Genomic DNA, 13,801 nt, shown 5'->3' with positions numbered 1-13,801 from the left:
TTCCTATTCCTTTGATGTGCAACATCGGGAACAAGATTGGCAATTTTTAATGATGTTAGTATTTCAGATTATAAGCCTGTGTAAGGCTTCCAGGCCGGGTTCCTGTGTAAGGCTTCCAGGCCAGGTTCCTGTGTAAGGCTTCCAGGCCGGGTTCCTGTGTAAGGCTTCCAGGCCAGGTTCCAGTGTAAGGCTTCCAGGCCAGGTTCCAGTGTAAGGCTTCCAGGCCAGGTTCCTGTGTAAGGCTTCCAGGCCGGGTTCCTGTGTAAGGCTTCCAGGCCGGGTTCCTGTGTAAGACTTCCAGGCCGAGTTCCTGTGTAAGGCTTCCAGGACAGGTTCCTGTGTAAGGCTTCCAGGCCGGGTTCCTGTGTAAGGCTTCCAGGACAGGTTCCTGTGTAAGGCTTCCAGGACAGGTTCCTGTGTAAGGCTTCCAGGACAGGTTCCTGTGTAAGGTTTCCAGGCCAGGTTCCTGTGTAAGGCTTCCAGGCCAGGTTCCTGTGTAAGGCTTCCAGGCCAGGTTCCTGTGTAAGGCTTCCAGGCCGGGTTCCTGTGTAAGACTTCCAGGCCGAGTTCCTGTGTAAGGCTTCCAGGACAGGTTCCTGTGTAAGGCTTCCAGGCCGGGTTCCTGTGTAAGGCTTCCAGGACAGGTTCCTGTGTAAGGCTTCCAGGCCAGGTTCATGTGTAAGTATGTTATATTTCAAGGGAATAATTGTTTCTTCTGAAGCAAAATATCATATTGAGACATAAAACTGACGTACTGTTTGTTAATCAAACAACAAAATCTTAGATCATAAGAAAATGTTTCAATTTGTAATCATCCAAAAGATCTAAAAGCCATTGACGCCACCATTAATGATTTCCTGTCATATCTTGGCACATATTCTTGATTCTTTTTACAACTGAGCCCCATTTCAAAGGACTTGTTATGCTAGAGCCCTTGCAACTCCTTCAACAGCAACGTATAAAGTTTTACACCGGTCATGGTGCCAGAACCACTTTGTGGCAGCAGGAATTATCAGTAATTCTAGGAGCGGAAATTTTGCTTGTAACTGGAGACTGGCTTAAGCAGTGAAAGGCAGAAAATGTCAATGTCAGAGCTTCAGACAGGAGACTTTGTTCTGGGTCCTGTTGGTCTTGAGTGTTCACTGCCAGCCATGCAAGCACTGCCAACAAGGGCATGCAAATGTCCAGTAAAGAGAACTGGTTAAAATTAGCTCATCCTATCTATCAAAAGCAATTTCAGTAGTGATCACAGTGAACTTATTAATGACAAATGGCATTACTTTGATCAAGGTAAACTTGTGCTTGCAGTGGTGAATCAGCTGACACTGGGTTTCAGATAGGTTCATTGTATTAGAAGTTGACTGTCATCCCAAATATCCTGAAGATATTTTTTTCAAATTTGGTAAAGGAAGGATGTCATTTCAAAAGTAGAATGAAATCAAATCACTACAGTGAATGAGTGAGTGGGAGGGAGAAGGGAGGGGGATAGGGCCAGAACTCAAAATAGCTGGCGGTAGTGCCTGAAAACAATTGGCATTCCACAAAGAATTTTCCCAAGGTTCCAAATCAGAAGCAACTGGATTTCAACTATGAAGGTTCTGCAGATCCAGAAAGAACTTCCGCACCCTGACTCCTACTGTTCTACACTGTAGGTGGGTAAGGTTCTCTGAGTAATTTTCAGCACCTTATCTTGGTGGGAACCCCCAAAATATTCCACAAAGAGTACACATGAACTTGTGTCTTCAGTGCAAGAGATACTTCTTCTATATAAGGGGTAAGTAAATCTTCAATTGATTTGTCCAAAAAGGTGAGATTTGTGATCTGAAAAATATACCCCAATTTGCAAAGGTAGAAACTGTGTAGACGCTTCAGACAACAGCCTTCCATAGAAACCTGAATAGATGCTTCAGAACAAGTGGCATGCACGTCATCCGCATGTACGTGCTCTGTTACGTGGTCTTACTATACTTCCACATTAGCATCACATGGGCGACATAATGATATTTGAAGAATTAATCATCTTAAAGTTGGATGCAATGAAATTGCCTGGTGGAACCATGTTGAGCATGACTGGTGTCTAATCCAAGCCGAAGTCCTCGTGTTGAGCTGAAGTCATGCAAGGCATGTTCCACAACCTCACAGATTGTTAGATCATGAAACCAATCTGACCTTAATTACCCACAATGTGAAATAAACATGTTTTGATCATAAAACAGCATTAGCAAGGTCAACAGTTAAGAAAACTGTTTCTATTTCTGAGAAAGATGTGAAAACTGAAGTCAGAGTAACAATTCTTGTCCATCACTTCACTGTCAATCTTTCTGATCTGAGGGGAAGAAGGTGGGGTATGTGAGCTGAAACACATTTGGTTGCCTGAGAACGTGTCCTACAGACTCCTTAGAGATAGAAACTAACAGTTTTATTCCACTATTCCTCATAATGATAACATATAGCAAAACCCTTAAAAAGGACAAATTTCTACTCATCCTTAGGATACCTTAACTATTGGACAGTTTGGCAAGGACTATTGGGCTAAAGTACTCATGGAAATGAAAAAAACCTGTTTTGCTGTATTTAATAATCGACACAAGGCATTACGTAGATGTAAATACGAAATAACAAAACAACTGGAAAAGTACAAGTCTGGATTTGCTAGTTTTATCTGAGTGCTCAATACAAAATGTACTTTACAGGAGGTAATTTGTAGGCACTTTCAACATTCAAAAATAATAAAACTAAGTCCAAATTGACATGGCAGAAACAGGCTATAGGCATTATGCAAATTAGACTGGAAAAAAAGTTATCAAAACAACAATAAAAATAACAGCTATGTTTATGTACATAATAATAATGATATGTAAGTTGTTGTTTGAGAAGGGAATATGTTACTTTTACATTTGGATATTTTGACGATGATTCACTATCCCACAATGCCACTCACCAATCCCTAACCACTGACAAATCACATGCACGTGGGTTTCAAGCACCTGTTTTCACCTGTCGTCAAGGTGACATAGGTCATGGACATTCACCTTGATCTACTAACACCTGGTTATGCTCAGTTTCACAAAAGTCTGTTTTGTTCATATTTTTACGTGTAAAAAGACATAAAAACCTTTCATACGCTGTATTTGTGCCAAGGACCAATTAGTACTAATTGAGTTGTTTGAATATTTATATATTTTGTATATTAACTGCATCTATTTAAAATCTGAGATCGAAAAGTTTTTTTCCATTTCCGTGAGTACTTTAGTGCCAATTTCTAACGCTGCTCCTGCATCTCTACTGTATGTTCCTTGTTTCATGTGAAACAGGGCTTCACTACATCTCATCACAATATTGTGGGTTCTTCAATCAGAGGAGTACTGTCTTATTCTAATATGACAGTTTGGGGGCGGGGGGGGGACATTGTTCCCAAACAACAACAATTATAGAAATGAACGTTATTCAAACATTCACATGTTTTACATTATTTTGTCATTTGTTTTATAGGACATCCTTCTGGAGAATCATGAATTATGACAAGAAACTTTAGGACATTAGGAAACGAAGCCAAATTGAAACCCTGCTCACGTGGGCAATGGAACCGAAGCGCTTACACCTGGTCACAAATCCTCCTGCCAGAAATTCATCCCCCAAAATGGTATCTTAAAGGTAGTAAATCTTTTAGAAAATTACATGAAACTACATTCTTTCCCTGGGCAAACAACTACAGCATCTGTGAAGCTCACTTTCTGAAGAATAGCCCTTGCCTGTATTTAATGAGTAATTTACCAGGTCACTGTATCGATCTTAGACCAAACTGGATAGATTTTTAAACCCCTCCTGTAGCCAAATCAATAATGACACAGTGAATAAAGAATCTTTTTTCCCAAATTAAACACGAATGCTTCATCTAAACTGCTATTCCCACCAAGAGAAGGCACCTTTTTTGGCAGCAAAACCTACTTTTTACAATCAGTGGGACCTGATTATTAGTGCACTCAATGCTCTTTATCTAGCACTGGATTTGGCAGTACATGCCTGCTGGACCGTTACAGGAACCAGTGCCAGTAAGGACAAACATATAAATAAACCCATGTTTCAGATATTTTCTACACATGCTATCCAAAAATGTCAGCTGGACTATTCTTTAGCCATTAGCTGGAAGCTCCATTTGATATTGAGTTTTGGTCAGCTGTCTCTTGCACATGGGCACAGCTTCTACTGAAGCTAATGCCAACATACGAGTTTGGGCCAGCAGACTCAAATGTTTTTGGAACTTGATGAAATGCAATTTGAAACACAGTTCGTTTTACAAAGTGATCTCCATGCTAAGAATGAGTGAGTGTGTCGGGTTTAACGCGGCTTTTGACAGTAATCCAGTTATATCACGGCGTGTCAGCTTAATGTGGGAGGAAAGCCCTAAGTGATGCAGGTTTCAGACGTTTACCACTTCGGTGAAACCTACAAGTACGGGTATGGCGCTGACAAACCTAGAAACATAATGAGGGCAAACCGGGATTCGAACCCACAATCATAGCTTTCTGGCATGCCCAAGGGATGCAACTCTGCACAGCGAATCGTGGTGCCTTAGACGACTGGGCCATCCATGCCCCTCGTCATGCTAAGACTGAGATAAGTCAATGTTTAAGTACAGCACAGTGTTGAGTGAGAAAGTTGAAACAATATTTTAGTCATCTCTCACTGCTTCATCTGAATTCGTTAACAACACTCTAAGACTAAACCATGCATAATAATCAGGGTCAATCTAGGGTTCAAACCCAAGATCAACAGATCCAAACTAAGGGAGGCAATTCTGCACAACAAATCGCAGTGAATTATTATATCAAAATACAAATACAATTGAATAATAAACATGAAAAAGGGTACTTACTCAGTATGAGATGTGTAAGCACGCAGGCAAATATGTAAATACACAGTATTGACAGGGACAGGATGAAGAGGTAAAAATAGCGATAGTTTCTCTTGCCAACACAGTTGCCCACCCAGGGACAGTGATGGTCGAAGCGCTCTGAAACAAACAAAACAAGTCAATTCATTATAAAGCTCATCATTATTCAAAGGGTTTTAGCATTCAAAAATACTATTCAAATTTCAGTCTGTAATTTTAGGGTCACTTGTCCAAAGCCAGACTGGTGCATAAAGATCAGCGCTTTAACCACTGGGCTACCCCTTCAAAAACTGTTTCATGGTGTGCACATTCACTGTTGATGAGAGTGTTTCTAATGAGGCATGAGTGTTTGGTAGGACAATGTACGGTGTATGTCATCTTGTCAAGGTAAGGTTAAATGGGGTTTAACGTAATGTTCAAGATTATTGCACCAGAGGTACAGATAAGCAGCGTATTTGCATAAAATACCCCACCCCCACCCCCACCCCAGAAAGTTCAAAACCCAATTACTTTCAATTAACTTGTGTACAGAAACGCATGCATTAAATGAAAAACTCAAATGTTTAAAACAGCTTGCGTAAATCGCCAATGAAGCTTTTTCAGCATGAGTACAAAGGAGCTAATTTCCGAAACACATTTACGAGCTAATTTGCTTTCCGAGTCAAGCATATATATTTAGAACAGTTATATATACATCTAAAACGTTATTTAATTTTTTTATAATCTTAAAATGTTCACTTATTTTGGGAAAAACCCAATAGAGTGATGAATTAATGAGTGACAAAATACTGGTTACCCAATGAAAAATGTAATAACCCAATTAGAATAGAAACCCTGGAGTAAAAACTCAATTGCTCAAAAAGTTAAAAAAGCTCTTTTGCACTTATTAAATGATGTGCATGTGTATAAATGTGTGTGTGTGTGGCTGCGTGTACAAGTCAGGACTTTTACAGGAGTTTACAGTGCTAGCACACTGATATACAGGGTAAAACCATCTTTCCTTTCAATGTCTTGCAAGTGAATTACATAATCTAGTATGAGAGAACTGACACACTGAGGCTAACCTGCTCTGGCCTCCATTCTATTACTATCTTCTGCCCTACAATGGTCGGAAACAAATCTGACTGAACAGTAGACAGCGCTTGTACAACATTAGCAAATGGTAATGAAAACATTTCTCCTTGTAGCAATGAACAGTTTAACTGGTAATGGAAGCAACAGCTTTAGAGGGAGGTCGTACAAACCAAACATCAATAACAAACCACTTTGCACGTACAAAAGTAAAACCTATGACCGTTGTCTGGCCAACATTTGTATCGTTATCGTGGTCACCTCGATATCTAACATCAGTGACTTGGCTACAGCCAATACATAATGCATGACGCTGGCGCTGTATTTCCATATTCATGGCTGGAAGCGACCTGAGCTTTTGTAGATGTCTCCAGACAATCATACAGCATCGGTTATACACCAGCAATTATGTGTTATCATGAAGAACTGGTAGAAATAGGGAATACAAGGGATATAACATGGGTTGGTTCTGCCACCTTCAATTGTCTTCCTTTCTGGGTGATTTTATCAAGACCATATTTTGGATTGCTTGTTCAGATGATGGTGAGGTTTGGAACTGGTTCAGTGTAGGTGGATTTCAAATGAGTTGAGTGGAGGTAATTCCATAAATATCATGGCAATTATTATTTTCTATGGTTATGGACAGAGTTCAAATTACTAGTTACTACAACAACAAAATCTAAAATCTACCATGTCATATTGAAGAAGATTTGGACATAATTAGAGTGAATGGGTCTGTGAAGGTTGTTAACAATACTTCAGCTGTATCTCCTTGGGCAAAGTACATTGTTCGAAATGTGCCTCGGTTCACGCAGCAGTGAATGGGGGTACCTGGTTAAACTTCTAGCGCCTAACAGGCAGCCTGGGTTGTATACTCCCCAGGGAGCTGAGAATGATTCTTGAGTGCACACTGATCCAGTGACCGGGGTAATACAGCATTAGAATTGGCACTAGTCCTGTAGTCCTTACCAGACTGACCAATGGTAAAGGTATCCTTAGGACTAGTAGAAATTGGCCCATTTTAAGGGGTATTGCTATATGTTATCATTATAAGGACTAGTGGACAAAAACTGTTTGTTTCTAACTCTGTAATATATTACTAATAATAGCACTTTGGGCATGTCCTTGTGTGTGTGGAAATATGTTAAACATAAATGGCCTATTATGATTATTATGATAATGATCATTATTATTATCTATGGGGCCTGTAAATCATCAAATGTGGGTCAGGAGTTGACAGTACATGCCATAATTTCCTGTACAGTGAACAATAACATATAACAAGAAGGCAAAGTCATCCATATGCCCAATCACTTAATGATGTACCGCATATTCAAAATGTCATCTATGGTGGTTCTGATAATAACTGTTCCAATGGCGGTTTTGTGCACGTTCATGTCCAAAAGATCAAACAACTCTGTAAAATATTCATTCTCCATGCTGCTTTTTAAATGAACCACATATTTATCCCTCGATGATATCTACAAAATGTCATGCATGCGTGAGAGATGACTAACCAGGACTATACCAAGGATTGTTTTGTTTGTTTCACACTCAGCAATATTCCAGTGACCTGTAAACAATTCAGTCTGGACTAGACAATCCAGTGATTGATATTATGAGCAATGATCCACCTCAACAGGGTATGGCACCTACAAAGTCATCGAACCTGACCACCAAATCCATGAAGACTGACACCCAATCCTTTCAGCCAACACAAGCTGCTGGGGACCACTTCTACCCAGAATCCCAGGGTAGGGTAGCAGGTATACCCATGCTTGTCACGAGCGCTGACTAAAGAGGACTTGCAAAGGATCTATTCTGCTCCAGCAAGGGCAGATCCAGCATTCTTAAAAGGGAGGGGTCCAAAATGTCAAAATCCTCTCCCAGGCAATTTTTCTGTCTCCAACATACGTTTGGTTTTCAAAAACGGGGACCCCACGATCTCCCTCTGGATCTACCTATGCCGAGACCGAGGCTGGATCCTGGGTGTAAGCTGATTGGTCTGTCTGGTGAGAGTATGAAAACAAACTGTAAAGTCTGGAGCTGCCTTCCCCTCACCCAGATTACCTGTGTGGAATGTACAGGATTCAGCTGTCGACTACAGAGACAATTAAACAGGTATTCAGCACAAGAGCTTGTGTGTTGGACTGACGGCAACTGTTCACAAAAGCAGGCCAGACAGTTTCCATTAAAATGTCCACTCTCACAATTGAACAGTTTTCATTACAATATCCAATCTATTATAGAACAGTTTTCAAAGTCCGCTCTTTTATCTGCGTAGTGATTCAGGACAACAGAGGTCCAAAGTATCCAATGTCCTTCACAAGCTGACACACCGAGGAACAAATGACCTGTATGTTTGGGGGTCTTTGTGCCACACTGATGGTAAAATAAGGATCGTTCCACTTGCCATCATCCACTGGCTTGTCTCACTCCCTGACAGGGAAACACACTGCCATGACATTGTTTATTTGTTGTCTAACACTCACTCAGCAATATTCCAGCTGTATGACAGCAGTTTGTAAATAATCCAGTGATTGACATCATGAGCATCGATCCACACAATTGGGAAATGATGACATGCATCAACCAAGTCAGCGTGCCTGACGACCCGATCCCTTAGTCATCATGAGTCAGTGGATCCTGATCTTGCTTACAATCACAGACACACACACTGAAGCTTTGTTTGTTTTGTTTGTTTGTTTGTTGTTTAACGCCGCACTCAGCAATATTCCTGCTATATGATGGCGGTCTGTAAATAATCGAGTCTGGACAAGAGAATCCAGTGATTGACATCATGAGCATCGATCCACACAATTGGGATCGATGACGGGCATCAACCAAGTCAGCGAGTCTGACCACCAGATCCAGTTAGTCTTCTCTTACGACAAGCAGAGCCACCTTATACGGCAAGACAAAATCTTGGGTTGCTGAAGACCTATTTCTACCCCGGATCTTCACACTGAAGCAATACTGAAATCATTCAGACTAATTTTAAAGTTGATATTTCTAGTCTTCTAAATATCCTCATTACTTCCAGTCTTTCTTATAAAAAAATTGGGATACTTTTTAAATGTGCAGCATAACAAAAGGTCCAAACTGAAACATTAATGTACATAACTGTCTTTGTTTCCCAAAGGAAATGCCACACTTTCTGTGACCGTTTGATTGGACTAACTTCAGGCAGCTCGTCTCCTCTGCTCTTTCAGAACATCATTACCAACACCTGGGTGTTCCAGTAGCACACTTCGCACTGTAACCTGACACACTTCACCATACCTGTTAACAGCAATATAGTAGAATGCTGGCCCATACAATGTCAGACTTTCAGGATGCATGGGCAATCCGTAACAGCTATCAGTGTAGGGGAGACTAAAACACATGTTACATGTAACACGACAGCTCCCCTTGAATCCCAGGGGAGATGTGATTAGGCCAGCAACCATCAAGATCTGTAACTGTACGCCTGCAGGCCCAGCCTAACAGTCAAGAAACAGTTGGAAACATTCCTCAGTAGCTGAATCTAGATATCAGCAGTCTGCGACTATAGCCACTGGTCTGAAGCCAGAGTCTAGTAAAATTCTGTTTAGGTTAGTGAGTGAATGAATGAGAGAGTATGGTTTTATGCCGCTTTTAGCAATATTCCAGCAATATCACAGTGGGGGGCACCAGAAATGGGCTTCACACATTGTACCCATGTCGGGAATCGAACCCGGGTCTTCGGCGTGACGAGCGAACGCTTTAACCACTGGGCTACCCTACCGCCCCTGTTTAGGCTAGTGAGATCACCTCACAAAAGCCCACATAAATACTACATTCAAATGATGCTAAGAGTCATATTCGGCGAGTCTCAAAAGGTTTTGGCAAAGACTGTATCAGCACTTACTTCCTTTCATTCTGAAACGGCAAGTTACAAGAGATTCACGTCTAGGTGAAGGGTTTCTTCATCGGCCAGTCGTTAGGCTCTAGCTGATTACAACTTGTAGTACAATTATCTAAACTGAATTTCTGAATGTAATTACTTGTTTTTCCCTTTAATACTTGGATATTTTCCGTCAGGAGCTTAAAAAATGTATAATGTATGGTGAGGTAGAATATAAAACAGAAATTCTGATTGGGTGTCTGTTTTGACAATATTTCCTTTCCATATCTACATCTTTGAAGAATAATTATCATTCAGCAGGGAGAAAAAAGATTAAGTTTCAAAAGTGGGCATAATGAGTCTCTAAAGTTCCTCTTCCTCTTTTCTGTGCTGCATTTATCTTGTTATTGCTTGTACACAAGCAGCGTCAAGTTGTACTGTGCAGTGGACTGAGGGACCAGTTCAAAAGTTTGATGTCGGATAAAAAACTGAATTCCTTACTCCCCATAAAAACTTAATTCTGAAAATGATGAATTTCCATGTTCCGTGGGCTCTATTGTCACACATTCATGTTTTGCCCTGTTTTTTTTCGGAATGTTTATGGAATGAGGTTTATTTACTGGGTGTTGACAATAATTTGTTGTTTTTTTATAGATCAAATCTGTCATCATATATTACACACTACACTAGATGGACTGGATGTATTTAATGACAACTGCTAACAGCATCTGAATTAAAACAGGATTGGTTTAGTTCCCTTACTATATTACACATTATGAAATCAGGTTGGTTCATTTTGTTGGATGGAAAACTTGCAGGGCCATTTATCCCCCAACCCATAAACTTAAGGAATTGAGATTATTATTCGACATCAAACTTTTGAACAGGCCCCTAATATACACTTCATAGTTTGTTTGTTTCATCCGACAGTCACAAATATTTAAGTCATATGACGGTGGCCTGTAAACAATCACGTCTGGACAAGGAAACCAGTGATTGATATTATGAACAACGTCCCACACCATCAGGGTATGCCCGACAACCAGATCCATAGTTATCTTGTACGACAAGCATAGGTTCCTAGGGACCAATTCTAAACCAGAATCCCATGGGGGCTGATTATAGCAAATTTATTAAGTAAATTATGTAGCTTTTTAAAATTTTTCTGTGAATGTGTAGGCAAGAAACTCAAAATTAATTGGGTAATGGCGATTGATTTTACGCATCTAGAGCTCAGATCTGTATCCAACTTGATCCCATTTTGTTTTCAGAAGCATGGACAAGATACATGGGGCCTTTTCTTCTCAACATACCAATGGTATTTGAATCAGATGAGAAGATCTTCAACTATGAACACCTGCCATCACACATCTGAGACTAACATACTTCACACACTCCCACATATTCTCAGATTCATGCTGCATTGCACCAAGCAAGACACAAAGGTCAGTATCAGCTCTTTATCCCAAAAATCAATGCCCAAAAGCTTCACATTGAGAAAGAGCAACTGCAGATATAGGTCAAACCTACCGACAGATTATCAATTTTTCATCACTGACTCCAGCTTGCACAATTCTCTTTGCACAGTGGCATGGGCTGGATCTATGAAGCTCTGTCAGTGTTCCATGTTTCAACATGTCGATACATAATGTTCAGTCACTGAATAATAGACTCCAAAACAGATAGAAGGATATCCTTCACATACGCAAACGTTCAGACCTATTATTTCCGAAATCAATAACTAGCAAAGGCTAAAGATATATCTCCCAGATGATTTCTTGCCCTCGGGAATAAGTGCTGGATACGTCTCTATAAAGACCTGCACCTTTCCTAAAAATTTCCATATTTACCATCAGAAAACAGTAGGTAAATACAACCCTAGTATCATGCTCAGCCATTCTGCTATAACATTTATCATCTCTCCAGAATAAATGTACAGAAATCAATACAAAACCATGTACACCAGAGTATACTGAACACTCCCTCCAGCTGGGAAGGAAACGTGCCGTGAGAGTTGGTAGAAATTAGGTGGGGTTCTGGAGTCCTAGAGGTCTGCTCCTACAGTATTTGAATCTGGGGAACCCCAACATCCTAACCTGTAATATGAAGGTCATGACAAGGGTCCCTTAACATTCAGGCCCAATCTTGAACACTGGTGAGTGGGAATGTAGGTAGGTGGGTGTGTTGGTAGGTAGGTGGGTGTGGGTGGGTGTGTGGGTAGGTGAGTGCGTTTGTGGGTGGCTGGGTAAGTGTGTTTGTGTGTGGGTGGGAGAGTGTGTTTGTGTGTGTAAAAGGCGTCTTAAGAGGCAACTAAAGGGATCGGGGGGTCAGGCTCGCTGACTTGGTTAATGTATACATGTCATTGTATCGCCATTGCATGGATCGACAGTGATGATGTCAATCACTGGATTGTCTGGTCCAGACTCGATTATTGACAGGCCAGCCTTTAGGCATGGACCAGACAAACCAGTCTGGCAGTACGAGCTTTGACCCTGGTGTACAATGACACACAAACAGCCAAGTCTAACCACCTGGTTAACATCACACTCAGCGATATTTCAGCACAATGACCAGACAATCCAGTCATTGACATCATGAGCATCAATCCACCCAATTGGGAAACAATGACACGCCCTGAACCAAGTCTCAGAGCCTGACCTCCCGATTCATTAAGTCGCCTCTTACGACCAGCAAAGGTAGATAGGAACCAATTCTAATCTGGAAGCCCTACAGATTCCCAAAATGGTCGCCTTTGACACCTCGCAGTCACATTCTACCCCGGTTAACCATGGGACAAAAGAAATTCCTTTGTGAAAGTACAGGTTGCTGGGGACCTATATTCCTACCCCGAATTCCCAGGTTTGTGATTCCTGAATCCCCAGTGTGTACGAGGAGGACAGAAAGGTGTGGTACATACGTGTGGAAGACACACAGACATCATACTTACCAACGCAATTATCACAAAGGCTGCAGTGGGAAGCCCGAGGGGGGCGAAATATTTTACATGTGAAGCAGTACTTGAGCTTGACAACCTGTCCCTTGACCACCACCTCACGGGTGCGGGGCGGAGGGCGGTACGTCCCGGGGGAGCTGGCATTGGGGACCTCTGCAATAACAACAATCATAATCATAGTCATCATAAACACAAACAAAGACAGATGCAAATAAGAGAATCAAGTTTCTGTACAGAAATGTGATGAATTGATCAATATTAGGAATTATTAGTAAATGTGCACATGTTTTGGACTAAACCTGATATGACACAGATTCCATGTTTTAATGTCACTTTACTGTAGGTTTACCCTTATGACTCTTGACACTTGACTATGGATCTAGGGTAGCAATAAAAGCCATATGAAGATAGTTGAAAGCCATATGAAGATAGTTGTAGATAACACCCTGGGAAGGCCTTGCACCAGTGACAGAAACACCCTGGGAAGGCCTTGCACCAGTGATAGAAACACAACCAACAAGACCATCAATGGACAACAGTCTTATCACATGAGCTTGTCTGTTATCAGGCCAACAAGACCATCAATGGACAACAGTCTTATCACATGAGCTTGTCTGTTATCAGGCCAACAAGACCATCAATGGACAACAGTCTTATCACAGGGGCTTGTCTGTTATCAGGCCAACAAGACCATCAATGGACAACAGTCTTATCCCACAAGCTTGTCTGTTATCAGGCCAAAAATCCATTAATGGACAACAGTCTTATCACAGGGGCTTGTCTGTTATCGATCAGGCCAACAAGACCATCAATGGACAACAGTCTTATCACAGGGGCTTGTCTGTTATCAGGCCAACAAGACCACCAATGGACAACAGTCTTACCACACAACCTTGTCTGTTATCAGGCCAACAAGACAATTAATGGACAACAGTCTTATCACACAAGCTTGTCTGTTATCAGGCCAACAAGACAATTAACGGACAACAGTCTTATCACAGGGGCTTGTCTGTTTTCA

The 13,801-nt window shown here is 41.2% G+C and overlaps 1 protein-coding gene across 6 annotated transcripts in view; it reads right to left on the bottom strand.

Annotated features, from left to right (window-relative positions):
• LOC139475045 (palmitoyltransferase ZDHHC18-B-like) overlaps positions 1 to 13,801 on the bottom strand; it is a 92,021-nt gene that overhangs the window by 39,675 nt on the left and 38,545 nt on the right. For all 6 annotated transcript variants that reach the window (XM_071258270.1, XM_071258269.1, XM_071258268.1 and 3 more), the window contains 2 exons: positions 12,778 to 12,936; positions 4,877 to 5,014 (listed from right to left, as the gene is read on the bottom strand). In XM_071258270.1, coding sequence (XP_071114371.1) covers positions 4,877 to 5,014; positions 12,778 to 12,936 — 297 coding nt within the window. The remainder of the gene's footprint in view (positions 1 to 4,876; positions 5,015 to 12,777; positions 12,937 to 13,801) is intronic.

Source organism: Haliotis cracherodii, unplaced genomic scaffold, assembly GCF_022045235.1.
Source record: "Haliotis cracherodii isolate W230 unplaced genomic scaffold, xgHalCrac1.p SCAF_3, whole genome shotgun sequence".
NCBI classification, from domain to species: domain Eukaryota; kingdom Metazoa; phylum Mollusca; class Gastropoda; order Lepetellida; family Haliotidae; genus Haliotis; species Haliotis cracherodii.
This window is presented reverse-complemented; position numbering and strand designations above follow the sequence as displayed.